Source organism: Nuphar pumila, chromosome 5, assembly GCF_984573655.1.
Source record: "Nuphar pumila chromosome 5, dmNupPumi1.hap1.1, whole genome shotgun sequence".
Lineage (NCBI taxonomy): Eukaryota > Viridiplantae > Streptophyta > Magnoliopsida > Nymphaeales > Nymphaeaceae > Nuphar > Nuphar pumila.
In genome coordinates, this window is record NC_143253.1 from 53,085,944 (window position 1) to 53,103,583 (window position 17,640).

Genomic DNA, 17,640 nt, shown 5'->3' on the forward strand with positions numbered 1-17,640 from the left:
AAAAAAATCCTCAAAAATCAAAAGAATTTTTCAAGTCGGGGTTTGGGGTGCCATAGAGATTGGTATCAGAGCAGTGTTAAGTGTGGTCCAAGACTTCAGCGTGCATCATCCATCGCACTATAAGTATGCTTAAATTTGAATTTATATTATTAATGCTTTTTACTTTCTTAGTTAGAATTGTATGCTTAATTGAATATGTATGGGTTAGATGTCAACAAACCTAAGTTACGAAGGGATTCTTGAAGCTCTTCAAGACTTGGTTCGAGGTAAAGAATCCTTGGGCTGAGTTGTTCAACACCTTGCTCGAGGTGTTCACATGATGGCAAATTAGGCAACTCTGTGTGCCATGTGTCTTGTGGATCACGTGGGACAGGTCTGCCCCTGTGAGTTATGTGATTGCCCATATTGTGGTCTTAGAGGGCACATCGAAGTGGAATGCCAGACGAAGCTTCACAATGAACTTTGGAAGAGTAACGCCTGTGATATTGAAGATATGTCATCGGTCACTGGACCAGGAGTGGTAGAAGTTGATAGCCATGAAGGAGATAGGCATGGTTCACCGAACTCTCCTTAGTATTCACCGGAATCCTATCTATATGTTGTTTCCTCAGAGTTTTTGCTAGATCCTTCTGTTCCTTCAGTATTGATGGAAGTTCAAGAGATATCGGATACACCCCTAAATACTCCTGCTTCTCCTCCTCGTGTCAGGCCACGACGATGTGGAAGTCAGAAAAATTATCGAGACCTTTACACCAGTAGGTGGTGATAATGATGTTCAGCGTTTTTTGGTAGAAACACTGAGTCAGTGTTTCATTTTTGATTTGCCTATGTGATTGGATGTGGTTTGTAACCCTGTCTTTGACGAAGGGTATTTTTTTGCATGTAATGCATGAAAACATTTGCTTATAAAATGAAATCTTGCTTTTGAGATGTTGTATTGTTGCTTATATGATGTTTACTTGTTTAAGATGGCGTGGCGTACTCGTTGTGATGATTTATTGGAGTTGCTCAACAACCTCATAGAGGTCATTGGTCGTCAGGCTGAAGCAATGTGAACCATGGGTGATCATCTTTAGCAGACCACCCAAAGATGAGAAACACCTGTTTAGGCTCCTGTTACCATTGTTCCCTATAAGCAGTTTATGAGCATGAACCCTCCATCCTTTGATGAAAGATCGACTCCAGAGGCAGCAGAAGACTGGATACGTGAGATTGAGCAAATCTTTCATGTCTTGCAAGTGAGTGATGACCGAAAAGTTGATTTTGGGATGTATCATCTTCAAAAGAATGTGAAAAGATGGTGGACGACCACCTGGGAGATCAAGTTTGAGAATGAGCCAGTATCATGGAAACAGTTTGTGGAAGCCTTTTTCGCAGTGTACTTCTCAGCTCATGAGAAGAGTAAGAAAATGCAAGAGTTCCTTGATCTACAGCAAGGAAGTTATACTTTGGCAGAGTACGTTACCAAATTTTGCAATCTTGAATGTTATTGTCCCAACTTATATGTCACGGAGAAGGATCGAGCATTGAAGTTCGCTCAAGGATTGAAGCCCGCTCTTCGCATGAAGGTGTACACTCGTGCTCCGACAACAATCGATGAGGCTTTAGAGACAACTTCACTTTTAGAACAAGATTGGTCAGAGTCTCAGAGGACGCAATCTTTCAAAGGTCAACAGCAAGGCCAAAGGACTTGGCCTAAAAAGAGACAATTTCAGAAGAATTTGGGTGGAAAAAAGTTTCACCCACCGACGAAGAACCGATTCCGCAACAACAACAACCAGCAGCCGCACCAGTTTTGTCAACCTCAGCATCCTCAGCAACATCAGAGTCAGATTGCAGCAGCCTCAGGATGTCCAAAGTGCCTTGTTGACCATCCAGGTCGACCCTGCCCTCGTGACACCGGGGGATGTTTATACTGTGGCAAGATGAACCACTATATCAAAGACTGTCGGAAGAAGCAGTCGGATGATCTAAAGAGAAACGCTCTAGGAACATCATAGTCCGTGCATCGAAGACAATCTTCACAACAACAACAACCACAATAATCGCATCAACCGAGGCAAGGCAACCAGAAGACGATCGCAAGTCAAGCTTATGCAACAACCGTTGAACAAGTGACCAAAGGAGAGTTGGTCCAAGGTACTATTCCAGCAACTTTTACCTTATTTGATTATGGCACTTCCCATTCTTTCATATCTGTCAGATTTGCTAGGACTTTTCCTTTGACCATAGAATCTTTGAATTACCCGTTGGAGGTTCGTACTCCGACTGGTGATCAGTCATTGTGTGCTTCATATATTTCAAGCATCGAGGTGTTAGTGGCAGAGCAAAACTTGTCAGCTGACGTAATCTTGCTAGACATGACTAAGTTTGACATCATTCTAGGCATGGATTGGTTGTTTGAGTATTATGCTCAAGTTCTCTGTAGAGAAGGCAAGGTAGTTCTATTTTAGCCCAATCATCCTATTTTGGAGATCAAGCTTTCTCGATCGTTGTGAGATAGCCGTTTGATTTCTTCTTTCAAAGCCCAGAAGTATTTACAAAATGAGGGTACTGCGTTCCTGGTTAGTATTACCCCAGTTGAGCCTGAGTTGGTTCTGATCGAAGATTTGAATGTAGTTCGGAAGTTCCCCGATGTGTTTTCAAAGGAACTATCTGGATTGCCCCCAAAATGCGAGATCGAGTTGTTGCCTGGAACTACCCCTATTTTTAAGGCACCGTACCGTATGGCTCCAACAGAACTCGAAGAGTTGAAGCTTCAGTTGGAAGAGCTTTTGGAGCAAGGTTTTATCCAACCTAATGCATCTCCCTGGGGTGCACCAATATTGTTCGTGAAGAAGAAAGACAGATCTTTGAGGTTGTGCATTGACTACAGGATGCTCAACCAAACGACGATTAAGAATAAGTACCCGTTACCAAGGATCGAAGACATTTTCAATCAGTTGTAGAGAGCGAGGATTTTCTCGAAGATAGACCTCAGATCAGGCTATCATCTGCTTCGTATTAGAGAGGAAGATAATTCGAAGACAACTTTCTGAACGAGATATGGTTTGTACGAGTTCATGGTGATGCCTTTTGGCTTCACGAATACACCAACTACATTCATGGATTTGATGAACCAAATTTTTCGTCCATTTATGGATACCTTTATGATCGTGTTTATTGACAATATCTTGGTCTACTCAGAGAGTCCTGATCAGCATCGAGAATATTTGCGTATCATATTGGGAGTACGTGAACACAGACTGTTTGCCAAGTTCTCCAAATGCGAGTTTTGCTTGAGCAAGTTGTTTATGGGTCATGTGATATCCAAGGATTGAGTGTTAGTTGATCCAGTGAAGGTTGAAGCAGTGTTAGGCTGAAAGCAACCTTAGAATGTTTCAAAGATTCGTAGTTTTCTTGGTTTAGCAGAATACTACCGACGATTCATCCAAGACTTTTCTAGAATTGCGCTACCGTTGAGGAAGCTTTTGCATATAGGCATCAAGTTTGAGTGGAATGACGCTTGCGAAGAGAGTTTCTAGATCTAGAAGTCTAAGCTGACGACCTCACCGATGTTAGCTTTACCTTCAGGGAGAGGCAGTTTTGTGGTGTACACAGACACCTCAAGAACATGTTTGGGTTGCATGCTAATGCAGCACGACAAAGTGATTGCGTACGCATCAAGGGAGTTGAAGATTCATGAGAGAAATTGCCCGACTCATGACCTGGAATTAGCGGCAGTGGTGTTCACCTTGAAATCTTGGTGACACTATTTGTATGGAGAATCGTGCAAGGTATTTTCAGACCACAAAAGTCTCAAGTATTTGTTCTCTCAAAAGGAGTTGAACATAAGACAACAACGATGGCTCGAGTTCATCAAGGATTACGACTTCACGTTGTCGTACCACCCTGGTAAGGTGAACGTTGTGGCAGATGCGCTTAGTTACAAATCAAGCAGTATTTTGGCTATTTTGGTGTGGAGCTAGAAGCTGATTAGAGATTTCATGGCTTGGAAGCCTTTTTCAATTGAAAGCGAAATGATCAGATTGTCTGGTTTGACCATTCGATCATAGTTTTTGCCTAGAATTATCAAAGCTCAGAAGCTTGATACCCAATATGGTAAGCTTCTAGCTCAAGCGGAGCAGGAAGATTCATTCTTTAGTATGGCAGATGATGGTGGTATTCGTATGAAAGGTCGACTTTGGGTTCCAGATAACTCTGAATTGAAGAAGGAGATTCTCGATGAAATACACATGTCAAGGTATACTGTTCATCCTGGAGGGACAAAGATGTTCAAGGATTTACAAAGGAAGTATTGGTGGAACGGTATAAAATGTGAAGTAGCAGTGTATGTTTCGAGGTGCTTGACTTGTCAGCAAATCAAGCTTGAGCACCAGCATCCTGGCGGTTACATGCAGAGGATCGAGATTCCCCAGTGGAAGTGAAAAGATGTTACGATGGACTTCATAGTAAGTCTGCTGTGAACGAGGCATAAGCACGATACGATTTGGGTAATTCTGGATAGACTCACCAATTCTGCCCATTTCTTGCCTATCAGGATTAGTCAATCTCTTGAAAGCTTAGTCGACTTGTATGGTAGAGAGATCGTGCGATTGCATGGTGTGCCAATATCGATTATATCCAATCGTGATCCCAGGTTCACATCGCGACTATGAGGTCAATTGTAGTCAGCTTTGGGCATGAGGTTCAAGTTCAGTAAAACCTTTCACCCTCAAACTGATGGTCAATCAAAAAGGACGATTCAGACATTAGAAGACATGTGAGCTTGCATGCTCGACTGAAGGGTAAATGGGATTTGCACTTGTGTTTAGTCAAATTTGTGTATAATAACAGTTATCACGCCAGTATCAGAATGGCTCTGTATGAAGCACTGTACGGGAGACCTTACCAATCGTCATCATATTGGGACGATATCGGTGATAGATCCAGCGAATCACCAATTGTTCTTCAGCACTACACTCAGCAGGTGCAGAAGATTCAAGAGCGTTTGAAGGCAGAGCAGGATAGTCAGAAGAGCTACGCCGATAAGAGACGACAAGAGCTATCATTCGAGGTTGGTGACATGGTCTTTATCAGAGTCTCGTTGACCAAGAGTGTGTTTTGCTTTGGTAAGAAGGGGAAGTTGAGTCCCAGATATGCGGGACCATTTGAGACTTTGGAAAGGATCGGTGAAGTGACATATCGGGTTGAGTTACTTCAGCAATATGCCCAGATTCACAACATTTTTCATATGTCGATGTTAAGGAAATACATTCCTGACCCATTACACATCATTCAGTATGAGGTCGTGGAAGTTCAAGAAGATCTAACGATGGCAGAGTGATCCATTGAGATCGTTGATCGACGAGATCAAGTTTTGCGTACGAAGACTATTTTGTTAATTAAAGTACGTTGTCAACACCATGGCATCAAAGAATGCACATGGGAGCAAGAAGCGAGCATGAGAGAGAAATACTCTGATCTTTTTGTAGCCTAACGTTGGTGATTTCGCGAATGAAATCCTTTTAAGGAGGAAAAGATGTAAGGCCCACGATATTTTCAAGATATTGTAATATATAATGTGTTTCAGTGGATGAAATTTCTTATATGATTACGAGGATTTTCATAAAATTATATATATACATATGGATATACAAGGTCCTAAATCACGTAAGTAGGATGTACAGAGTGATTGAAGGCAATCTATGATATATTAATTTTCGAGAATCCTAAATCAAATTCATAATATATAAGATTAGTCAATCCTCGAATTTGGAAACCAAACGAGGAAAAAATCTCATTATTTCATGTGAATTAGTGGAAATCATATATCGATAGGAAATCAGTCATAACGAGAATGATTTTCGCAAGAGATGGAAATTTAAAATTTTGCTTTGAAAATTTAGTTCTAAATTGGGAATTTAAATACAATTTTTATTCGTTTTGGCCTTAGGACCGACTAGGGGATTGACCCAAGCCCTTGCTTGACCCTTTTCTTTTGCTTTCAGATGACCCTAGCCATGAAAACCAGCTGGTCAAGTAGACCAGCTGGGGCAGTGAAACTCTTATAAGGAGTGGGGTGATCGAGATCGAAAAGGAGGGCCATGATTGGCCCTACCCATAGCTTAGACCTCATGATGATGCATGGGGCATCATCATGAGGGTGGGGCGCCCTTCCAAGGAATTTGCATGGGGCTGCGCCCCATGGGATTTTCAAAATCCCTAAACCCTTTTCCAAAAAGGGGTAATCATGATAGGGAGTTAGCCATCCCAAGAGGTGCTTGGGGCTACGCCCCATAGCATTAATGAGATACTGTTGGTAGATTTCAAAGGGAGGAAACGAGTGGAGGAGCTGGGCGGCCATGCATGGCAATTACAACCTTGCTATGGCATGGAAGGGCGTGAAGCAATCCTAGCCCTCCATCTTTCCAAGGGTGAATCCGAGCCACCCACTTATTAAAGCATTAGATATATAAACTTTGAAGAAAGAGAGAGAGAGCCACTTGTTGGCGATTTTCTTGGGCTCTCTCTCTCTCTCATTCCCCTTCTTCTTCTTTTTCTTCTTTTTCTTCTTCCTCTTTTCTTCTCCACTCAAAACTGTGTAGTGTGTGTGGGTGTGAGAGGATGTTGGACACCATTTTTGTGGAGCTCCTAAGCCTCTCAACCATAGCTTCTTCCTCCTCTTCATTCGAACAACCTAAGGTGAAGATTTACAACCTTGTATTTTCGTTTTCTTGGGGTTTTGCAGGTGGTATGAAATGTGAAGCCAAGAGAGCCAAATGCATCTATGGTATGCATGGCTCTTGGTGGATTAGATGTATCTTTGGCAATTTGTGTATGTTTGAACATCCCTCCCTTTCATTCCATGAAAGGAGAGGGGCTCAAGACAACTGTATGTCCATTCAGTTTTAAGGCCATTGCTTTCATTCCATGTTTGTCTTAAATAAAAAATATAGATATGCTTTATGACTTCTTATTTGTAAATTATATTCAGTTGAAATGCACTTTTGAGTTTTTTCTTCTTGTTGTTTTTATTCAACTAAGATGCATATTGCGCTTTCTTTCTTTTTTCCTTGTGCTTGCATGCAACCGAGTAGCATCTTTGGCATTTTCCTTAGTTTTTGCGCAAAGGCCTTTCCGATTTTCTGTTGAGCTAGCCTTTTTTCTCAGCCCCTCTCACTATTGTAAGGTGGCTGGGGCCGTCTCTTGAACCCCTTTGGTGGCTGCGGTGTTGGACTGGGTTCGGTTGTAGCCCAGTCCAACCGTGGCACCTCCCTATGCCACTTCTTTTCCCCACAGCATCATGGAGTTTCAACATTTATTTTTTTATGCCTTATTTATGTAGTTTTGGGGTTCGATTGGTCTATACCCTACTGGGACAGACCCAACCAAGTGCACCCTGGTCTGAGCAGGGCTCAGCCAAATGCACCCAGTCCACCTTAGCCCTCCCCTTGGTGCGGCAGCTAGCCATTGGGTGCTAGCCGCACCTGGGTAACCTTGTCGGCCTGGATTCCTTCTGTCGGACCAACTGCCTCTGAGGCAGCACCTGGTCTAAACATTGAGTTCAGACCAGGGTCCGTTCTAGCCCTGTGGTCGGTCCGAAGGGCCAGACTCCATTCCCCCTTTGGTTTGCCTTGGAGCGGCAGCAAGCGCCGGGCACTAGTGCACCCGGGTGACCTAGTCGCCCTGTCTTTGCCCTGGACCAGGCTGCAAGATGGGTGCAATGTCTTGTCTGAACCATTTAGATTCAGACCAGGGTCTTTTGTAACCCTTGGTCTGGTCCGAGGGACTATACTTGGTAGTCTGGCCGCTGGCTTGGCTGAAACACCGAACTGAACCAGTCGGGTGTGGTTCCAGCAAGCTTTGTTCCTTGGCAGCACCACTTGGTCCGAACCACTTTGGTTCAGACCCGGGATGTGGGAGTGCCCCCTGGACCGGATTCCAGTATGGTCTAGATCAGGGTGGGCTCCCCTAGCCGTTCAGTCACCTGGCTCACGTATCTTATTTTCATTGCCGCAAGCCATAATATAATAGAATAATAAAAGTTTTCAGAAAAGAGTTTTGATATTACGTGCTTTGGTGGTGGTTGGAGTGTTCCATCTACGCTGTCCAGCAGCCCCGGTTTGGACACTTGGCATATACTATGCATTGTCCAGACTCGTGGCCTATGGCCTTACAGGTCACAATTGGTGTTTTGGACTTGTCGACACATCGTGCCTCGTGCTTGACATATTCGGGTGGCTGAATGTGCGTTGGGCTCGAAGCAAACCCTGTGGCTCTTCGTTGTTTCATATTGGCAGCATTAGTGCGAGATGTTTGGTGAGCAGTACGCTGCCCACTTGTATATACATATTTTCTTTCATTTTAGATTTTAGTCGTTTCATCGCAAACTATCATTCTTGGATTATTATTTCCGCAAGCACGGTGATCAACCATGGAAATACCAATGTAATTCTCATACGTATGGGATTAGTTAAAATTTCATTCTCTATGCTTGAGTGCGTGTTGAAATCATGAATCTTCCTTATGAAAATGGTCCCGCTATGCGAGAATTGCCAATGTATGACATTTAAAGGTCATTTGCTTGGAAATTGTATTTATGGCGCACACTCAAAACATGCAATACTGGAAAATACTGATATACATGCAATTATGATAAAGTTAGGCTCTATGAGTTTCGTATCACTTGGGAACATTGAATGGTACACTCACTTGCACCTTGTCATTCTATTGAAATGTGTTTTTCATGGATATGCTTATTTATCTATGCCTCTGTTTCGTTAAATGTGCGAAAGACTTGAGTTTGTGTGGCACTAAACTTCGCACGTGCACTTAGCAAACCTTGACACATGTACTACTTGGTACATACCTCGAGTGGTATACCTTGGTCTCATGCTTGAGGCATAAATGAGTGCACAAAATGCACATTTCACATGTGATATGAAGAATGACAAAAAACTTGAACACCATAGGGTATGAGCAATACACTTGTCGTGGTTTTTCGACTCGGCTGGGTCATTGGGCGATGGCCCCATGTTCGTGAGTGAGCTCACGTATGTCTATACCCTAGAATGAAAATGATAAAATGATGTTGTATCGCCTTCACAGGCGATGTGCTCTTTGTTGGCCGTGTGAGGCCGAGCACGTGAATGGGCAGGCTAAGTCCTCATTTGCGTACCCTGCAGGGACCACGAGACATATACACCTCGAAAGGAGGTATGTTGTCAAACCAAGCCTAAGAAAGATAAACCGCCGTACCTCATTCACAAAATGGTTCACCTTGGAGAGGGTGGATGGTACAACCCTGAGTGACTAGTCGTTACTACGACACATGTTTTTATAGGAGCTGAGGCATCCTTTGACCTCCAATCACTTAGAGTTAAGGAGGTCGAGGTGACCTTTTAAGGTACCTTACTACTGCAGTAGTATGAATTGCAATCCTTTACCTATGCATGAGTTTCTCTCAGTTGTGGTTGCCCATGTGAGCTTTGAATCGGTCTATAGCATCCCTCATTACCAGACACAAATTTGAATAACAGACGTTGGGTGCATGTCTCATAGAATGCGAGGTTCTTTTGCGTACCTGACGGAGTAATCAGAAGAACATAATTACTAACCAATCACAACTTACTTTAGTAGTTCATTTACTTGCTTACTTTGTTATTGTTTTCGTACTGCCTTACTTGTTGCTACTTAGTTACCCGTTGTTCAGTGGTTGTTTAGTTCCTTGTTTTGTTACTACTGCCTATTACACTCGTTACTTCCTTGCTACTTAGACTTGTAGCACATGCACTTACCTGACACATACACATATACTTGATGCTTCACATGTTTTCATGTTACATGTTTTTTCTTTGAGAAATGGATATATGATGTTGTTGTTCTTCACCAACTCGCAAGAGTTCTGACCTTATTTTATGGGGATGCAGGTGATGAATAGGCACAACTGTGATGCGTCAGCGCACAGTATGAAGGCTGGGGACCCACACTTAGCTGCAGATCCTGACTCCTTTTTGGTTTTTGGGGTTTAAAGGGATCTTCCTCTCATTTTGAAAGACTGTGAGAATTGATGTATAATGTCTCATTTTGTAAATTTAGAACACTTGAGTTTTGTACATTTTGGGCTTTTTGATGTATGTGTATCACTTGTTGTGGCATGCTTAGACTTGCGGCCTGCTTAGACTTGCGGCCTTTTTACCCTTGTCTACCCCCTTTCTTTTGTCTTTTTACTGTTTGTCATAAAACCAATTTCAAAAAAAAAAATTCCTCAAAAATCAAAGGATTTTTCCGAGGTCGGGGTTTGGGGTTCCACAACTAATGAGCAAGCTTGCATAACTTTTATTCTTTTACATGCATGCAACCACATGTACCATTATGATCATGCAAAAGCATATCAACATCGATATGTACTTCACATGCACTTGCTTAAGCATGATATACTCATTACGCACATGCAAAACTTTCACCTTCTTACATAAAGGTTCAACAATTTATGTGCAACGTACACTTTCATGTTGAATTCTGTTAGGCATATAAAATGATCATAAACTGAACATATATGAGAAATATATTATTGTTATATATATATATATATATATATATATATATATATATATATATATATATATATATATATATATATATTTGAAATACAACAATCAGCTGCACCCAGCCAACCTAGTCGGCTGGGTCTCGACTCCAACCCAACTGACCCAGTCGGCTGGGTCTGGCATCAGGCATTGTTCTTCCTAGATCATTCTGCTAAAAAAAATCAGAGTATCTCTAGTGGAAGATCTTCCAGTTGAGACAAGAGCAAATTTTGTTTTAGTTTCCTGATAACAAACTGTTCAACTCTTAACGGACTAGAGGTGAGGATAACAACTCTTTCTATATGGTTTACCCTTATAGACATTAGTAGCAGAAGTAAACATGCAAGATAAAGAACAAAAAATATCACCATTTTTACTATGTGACTCCTAAATAAAACACTCAATAAAACTTCATAAAGGTAGGTTTAGCCCCACAAATCATGTCTTTGTGGTATATTTGCATTCAACCAGGTAAAGGACTTTCCCAGTCTTAGACATTGACATCCTAAATGCAGTCATGGAATAGTGGGCATGGATACAATGTACTATCTCTATCTATGTATCTACAAAACTGATTTCGTGGAATACTGGACATGGATACAACATGCTCTTTCTATCTAATACAATGTACTATCTCTATCTACGTATCTACAAAACTGATTCTGTGGAATACTGGACGTGGATACAACATGCTCTTTCTATCTACATATGCCTATCTGTCTATCTGCAACTGCTAAGCATCAATCAACATCCGCATGACTAGAACCATCTATGGAGGCTTTTACCCTATCAAGGCATGAGACACTCAGCACATAATTAACAAGACGACCCTTGAGGAAGAGAGCAATAATATGACTATATCATTGTAAGGGCGGAGTAGCAGCAACAATAGTAATAGTAACAACACCACTTATTAACATCTTGCAAAGAATACCAACACATTGCCATCAACAGCCCCAGCAAATGGCAGCATCTACAATTCATGCATGTTCAGATCCATATATCAATTATGCATAAATATGCATGTACCCATTCAGTTATGCATGACAACAAACAGATTTTCGTTTACGCATGCATTTATCATCAACATACATCACAAAAATACATGTAAACACTTGTATTGTATCTCGTTTCGAAGATTCTTTCATACACTACATCTGGACCAGACTTGCATATGCTCTAAGCATGGTCAATCTGTCCCGATTTAGGGATCCACAATATCAAATATAAAAATATAAATTTTTCCCATAAATAAACTTCAAAAAAGAGAGAAATCAAACCCTTATTAGAATAAATATCTAGATTTGCTCATTTCCCATGTATTTTTACCAAAACATTGCATGGAATACAAATCCATGCTCTTTTTTTCATTCGAAACAAGAAAGAAACCCATACCTTTGCGTGAATCGAAAGAAAATAACGATGGATCAAGGGTTGGATGACTGAAAAAGATCAATTATTCTCCTATTCTTCCCACTTTTACCTCTATTTTCCTTACTTTCTCTCTCCCCATTCTTTTTTTCCTTCTCTTTCTCTTTTCTCTCTCTTTTTGAAGTCTTTTTATAGGCCCCCATAGGGTAGGTCGCCCCTCCTTCTCCATCCCTCTCTAAGAGATTTCCCAAAAAGTGGAACTCTCTCTCTCTCTCTCCCTTTGTTTCCTATTTTTTTGAAATACTACCAAAACGTTGACTTTTCAAAACAAAAACTTTCAATCCTTTTAATACTCTTTCCTAACCTCTCTTAAGCTGAAATAAGGACTCTTTTAAAGAGTCCTACTCAGCCCCAAAAATAAAATTCAGAATTAATATTAATTAATTAATTATTAATTATTAATTATTAATTAATTAAAAATTATCTAAAGGTACCCAAAAATAACCAAATTAACCCAAAAGGCTCTCTAATCTTATTGAATCCTAAATTAAAGCTTTATATTCAATTTAAAGATGAAAAAAATGTGGGACTTGGATTTGGATCTGGATCTAGGTCCAAGATCCAAACCCATACCCAAAATAAAAATGGATCAAGATCTGGATTAAATCCAGATTTAGGTAGGACTTAAATAAGACCCAAATCCATATTAGTTTGGATCATAGGCCTTGGATCCAATCAGATCCAACTCTGGATTTGTTTCAACAAACTGCTCATTTTTTAGAAAAACCCAATTTTCGGGCAAACCAAAACTCGAAATCTGGAAAACAAGATGTCGTTGGGCTCAAAATTTCGAGAGGCATCCAATGATATATTACACGACTACAAAATTCTGAATTTCGTCCGAAAATAACCCAAATTTTGCTTGAATTTAAAACTCGAAATTTAAACTCTTTCTCATGCTTCGTTTGGCTTGCCTCGACCTCGTCGATGAGACCTAGGTCAAGCCTAGACCCAAAGGCATCAGTCTAAAAATCAATCCTCAAATGATTTTCTCCCAAACTTAGCCAAATTTTTGAGAAACATCTCAAAATGGCTAAGTTTAAAAATACAAGATATTACAATATTATTATTGAGTCTTCTAAGAAAGATACATTAGAAGAAGTTAGATACATGTTAGAGGGGAGACATAGGAGATGGCTGAAATTGCTACATGGGAAGCTGTTATCCTTTAACAGAATTCATTTTATGTGGTATGTGAGATCTCAGAACTATATTGCAAGAAATCTTGTGATGATGGGGAGCCTCCAAGTTGACAGAATTTGGATAGACAAACCTCTAGAGTGGTTCTCGTCTTTGGAAGTTATGTGATTGATGTATTGTTAAAGTGATGTGCTGGTCATGATCTTGCCTAACCCCAGCTTGATTATCTAAAAAAAACTATAAGCATGCTCTCACCAAAACAAGGCAGTCATGAAAATATACCTTCTTTGTCATGATGGAGGATCAGGTGCAATGTGCATGCACACTTTTAGTGTGTTGTTGCACCTGATCACCCTCTATCTTGGTCCCACAACTGATGGGCCTTATCTCTAAGATGGAGGGTGATCAGGTGCAACAACACATTAAAAGTGTGCAATCACATTGAACCTGATATTTTTCCTTTGCTATGCCCACCTCTCTCATCTCATGAAGGGAATCCAGCAAGGAAAATTTTTGTCCCATCACATGATTAAGTTCAAGTATTGCCAACAGTTTGCTGCCACGTGAATATTTTCTTCTTAAAATCTTTTTGACACTATTTTTGAAAATTTTCAAACATTCACCTAATTTTTGGAATTTTTTTTAAAAGTACTTTAATTTTTGCATGGTTAATAAAAAAATGAACTTCCATTCATTTAGCCGAGGTTATCACTAACCCAAGATGAGTTAAGAGAGTTAAGTTACTTAGTTAACCCTTAAAAGACTCTTTCCCTCTTTTTTAGGTGCATTTTTAAAAGTATGATGTTGAGTGTAAAATGATAATTTCACATCATATTTAACAACAAACTTGATGGTCGAGTGCAACTGGGGCGTGTTTGGTTTGGATCTTATCAGTCCCGATTTTGATTCAGGTCTAAAAGTAAGACCTGACCCAATCTAATTCAGATTTGGATTTGAGTCCGGGTGCAGCTAGAAATTGTGAACTCATATGAGTGAATGAGTTCGAGTATAATTGGGTAGGGTCTTTAATAGACCCATTTTAATTTGGGTCGGGTTCGGGTTTGGGTCCGGGTATGGCTGAAAAAGTAGACCATATGGGTTAACAAGTTTGGGTATGATCAGTTTGTGTCTTTACAACTCAGATCTTGATATGATTGGTATTATTGACCTAATTACCTGCCAATAACTCACAAATAAGAATATTAACTATTCTAAATAATGTCAAATTCTAAATATAAAAAAGAATATTTTATACCAACCAAAAATTTCAAGCGAAAATAAAGAAGACATCAATGATATATCATATTCAAAATGTATCATAAGTTTTCGATTCAGTTTGAGTCGGTTTACATATAAAATGGGTTTGGGTACATAATCGGTTTGAGTACAAAGTGAGATAGGGTAGGTTCAAGAATAAAACAGGTTTAGGTCAGTTCAGTTTAGTAATAAGAAAAACCATTTAGGTCAGGTATAAAGGATAGGTTGGGTCCAAACAGGTTCAGGCCTTCATTTTCAATACCCAAGACCTGAGTACCCATTTTTATTTCAGATCTATATTTTGAACCTGAACTAAACCCATGGGCCCGTTAAAATCAGGTCTGGTTGGGTATTATTGGTTTGGGACACTGAGTTGGGTCGTATAATACCCAATCAAGTTACACACCAAAAGGTAGTAAACTTCTGGGCCTTTTTAATTAACCATGATATTTTTTAGGTGTGTTTTTTCAAAAGTTTTTAAAACTTATGTACCTTTTTTATTAATGCCCAAAGTTTAGGTGCCTTTTTAAAATTTTGCCTACCCTGAACACTAAAGTTGTAGAATGGGCAACATGAAGGATTGAACTTAAGTTTTAGGTTTTGTAGGAGTGGGTGATCACTACTGGATTTACCAATGCATGCCTTTATATGAATAGTTCTCTATCATATTATATAGAATGGAAAATGACCATGTTGTACGACAAAAATGACATGTTTCTTGAAATGCTTCATAATTTTTTAAATACACCCATATCCAAATTCACAAATGCTTGACTTTTTTATGTCCTTTTGAAAGTGTTGTAGGATCGAGGCAACAAACATTAGAGGGGGGTGAATAGTGCTTTTAAATAACGTCTTTGGAATTTTGAAGGATTTTGAGATTCACAAAGCAATCACACAAAGAACATAAGAGTTTATCCTGGTTCGGTCTTCCAGACCTACATCCAGTCCCTAAGCAAAACCCGCTTGAGATTTTCACTATCAACCTTGTGTAACCACAAGAACATACAGACCAAATCCGGTCCCACTTTCAGTAACAAACCTACTGAAACCAAACAACTTCTTTAAACCAAGAAGTCATTTCCTTTTACAAAAAAATATAAGTAAATAACTTACAATCAACCTACGAGCCCTTCTTATGAATGCAAATGGAATGCAATTGGCTTTTGAGGTTGTTAAAATACTCAACTCACGAATTCACTGTCTCTCAAAAGAATTTGAGTGAAAAACTGAAGTGAAAATATCAAGTGAGAAAACAAATACTTGAATGAGTAGGAGTGAAAAACAAAGATTTTGATCTTTGTAATTCAATGTAATTTGATTGGATTCGATGTTTTTGATTGTGGAATGCACTCATATTTATAGTTGAAAGATTCCATACGTTGAGGGTGTGAAAGGGTGTCAAAACAGTCCATTTTGAATGATCAAAATGTTTGAAAAATGAAAAGACACGCCTTTTAAAAGTTACAGAAAAATGACAAAATTAGTCGACTGAAACAATAGTTAGTCGACTGAAATCAAATATTAGCAGACTGACAGTTATTGTCGGTCGACTAATGTGTTTATCATAGCGGTTTGAAAATCTGAAGTTTTGAAACTTAGTCGACTAATAATATCATCAGTAGACTGAAAAATCTTTCAGTCGACTGCTGCTAAATTTTTTCTGAAAACACACGCTTTGTCTAGTCAACTGATAAAACCTTCAGTCAACTTCTACTAAAGTTTCCAGAAAATAAACATTCTGTCCGGTCGACTGATAAAACTTTCAGTCGACTAATTTAGAAATTTGACATTTTTTCTTTGGAAAATTGGCGCGAAAAAGTTGCTCGATTGGTGAGTCTATTGGTTGACTAATTAACATGAAAAATTAAGTAAAAAGTTTTCTAAAATGATTTTCATGCAGGGTTCTTTTAGAAAAGTTTTTCTAAAGACTTTTTAGGTGAAATGCAATCAAAATATGTACTCTAAGTAAGGCTCTTACAAAAATCTAGGACATTTAATGAATTTTACATTTGCACACTAGTCTTCATAGATTCTTCATTGAATTCTTCAATTCTTGTCATCTTTCTTCATTGCCTTAGCTGAAATGCAGTTGATTCACTTGTTCATCATCAAAACCTTGTACTTAAAATATCATGTACGGCTTCATTGTCATAACAATCTCCTCCTTTTATATTATGACAAACTAGTCAAAGATGAAGCATTTAGATGCATAAATGGAGATTTTACTCCCCCTATCAATATGTTGCAAAACATAAGAAGTTAGCACAATCAAAGCACATATATATCACATGTTGATTATTTTGCATTTTCATCATTACTTCATGCATTTCTGTTTCTTTCTCATGAAATTAGCATCAAGTTCTTATACAATTTTCAATGTTTTTTCATACAATTTTCATGTTGGTCTTTTTCTCCCCCTTTGTCATAATCAAAAGGAGAAAGTGCAGTCATAGCATAAGCAAAATGCAAATTCAAGTTTAAAATATTACAACCCAGAAATTATCAAAGTTCATGAAAAGTAATGTTGTTTTATCAAAGCAATAACAGTAAACAAAGTTCAAAAAAATGTTAGTCTTAAAAATTTTCAAGTAAAACAAAAATTTTAAAAAAATATATATAAGTCTAATAATGAGCAAATGCCTAGTTCTTCAGACATAATCAAAAGCCAAAATTCATCATCACAAGCCTCATTGATATTCATTGGTTCTATTTTAGATATGAAAGCAATATTTGTAATATATTGCAATTGCCTTCTAGTTTGGACACCACTCTTTATTTCTCCAATAATTTGTTCATGTGGATGATTGAGAACTTCTTTCCAAACCGGTGGAAGAGGAATATTTTCTTGAGAAGTGCTCTCTATCAAAGGTTCTTCTTGAAGTATGACTTCTTCTCCTTCGCTTAGAGGTATAACCTGCTCACAATTCTCATCAAATGCAATATGTAAAGATTCTTCAATGCAAGATGTTCTTTTATTAAAAACATGATAAGCTTTGCTTCTAGAAGAATATCCAAGAAATATTGCTTCGTTTTATTTTGAATCAAACTTATCAAGATTATCTTTGGTATTTAACAAGAAGCATTTACTACCAAAAATTTTGAAATATGAGATCTTTGATATACGATCATAATACAATTCAAAACATGTTTTATATAAGATTGGTCGAATAAGAACACGGTTTAAAACATAACATGCTATATTTATTGCTTCAACCCAAAAGTATTTTGGTAAATTTTT

The 17,640-nt window shown here is 38.9% G+C and overlaps 1 protein-coding gene across 1 annotated transcript; it reads left to right on the top strand.

The window, feature by feature from the left end:
* The first annotated feature begins 346 nt into the window (after window positions 1-346).
* LOC149837599 (uncharacterized) lies at window positions 347-4,427 on the top strand. Its single transcript, XM_090008072.1, has 6 exons — window positions 347-554; window positions 709-788; window positions 969-1,025; window positions 1,140-1,999; window positions 2,570-2,827; window positions 4,067-4,427. The coding sequence occupies exons 1-6, from the start codon at window positions 347-349 to the stop codon at window positions 4,425-4,427; spliced, it is 1,824 nt and encodes a 607-aa protein (XP_089864198.1).
* Window positions 4,428-17,640: the final 13,213 nt, after the last annotated feature.

What these genes read in the sequence shown, in the direction of transcription:
- LOC149837599 (XM_090008072.1), top strand. Translation starts at nt 347, where the DNA reads ATGTGTCTTGTGGATCACGTGGGACAGGTCTGCCCCTGTGAGTTATGT. An exon ending in AACGCTCTAGGAACATCATA is followed by an intron (nt 2,000 to 2,569) that starts GTCCGTGCATCG and finishes GTTCCTGGTTAG; the next exon opens with TATTACCCCAGTTGAGCCTG. An exon ending in CCCTGGGGTGCACCAATATT is followed by an intron (nt 2,828 to 4,066) that starts GTTCGTGAAGAA and finishes GTTTTTGCCTAG; the next exon opens with AATTATCAAAGCTCAGAAGC.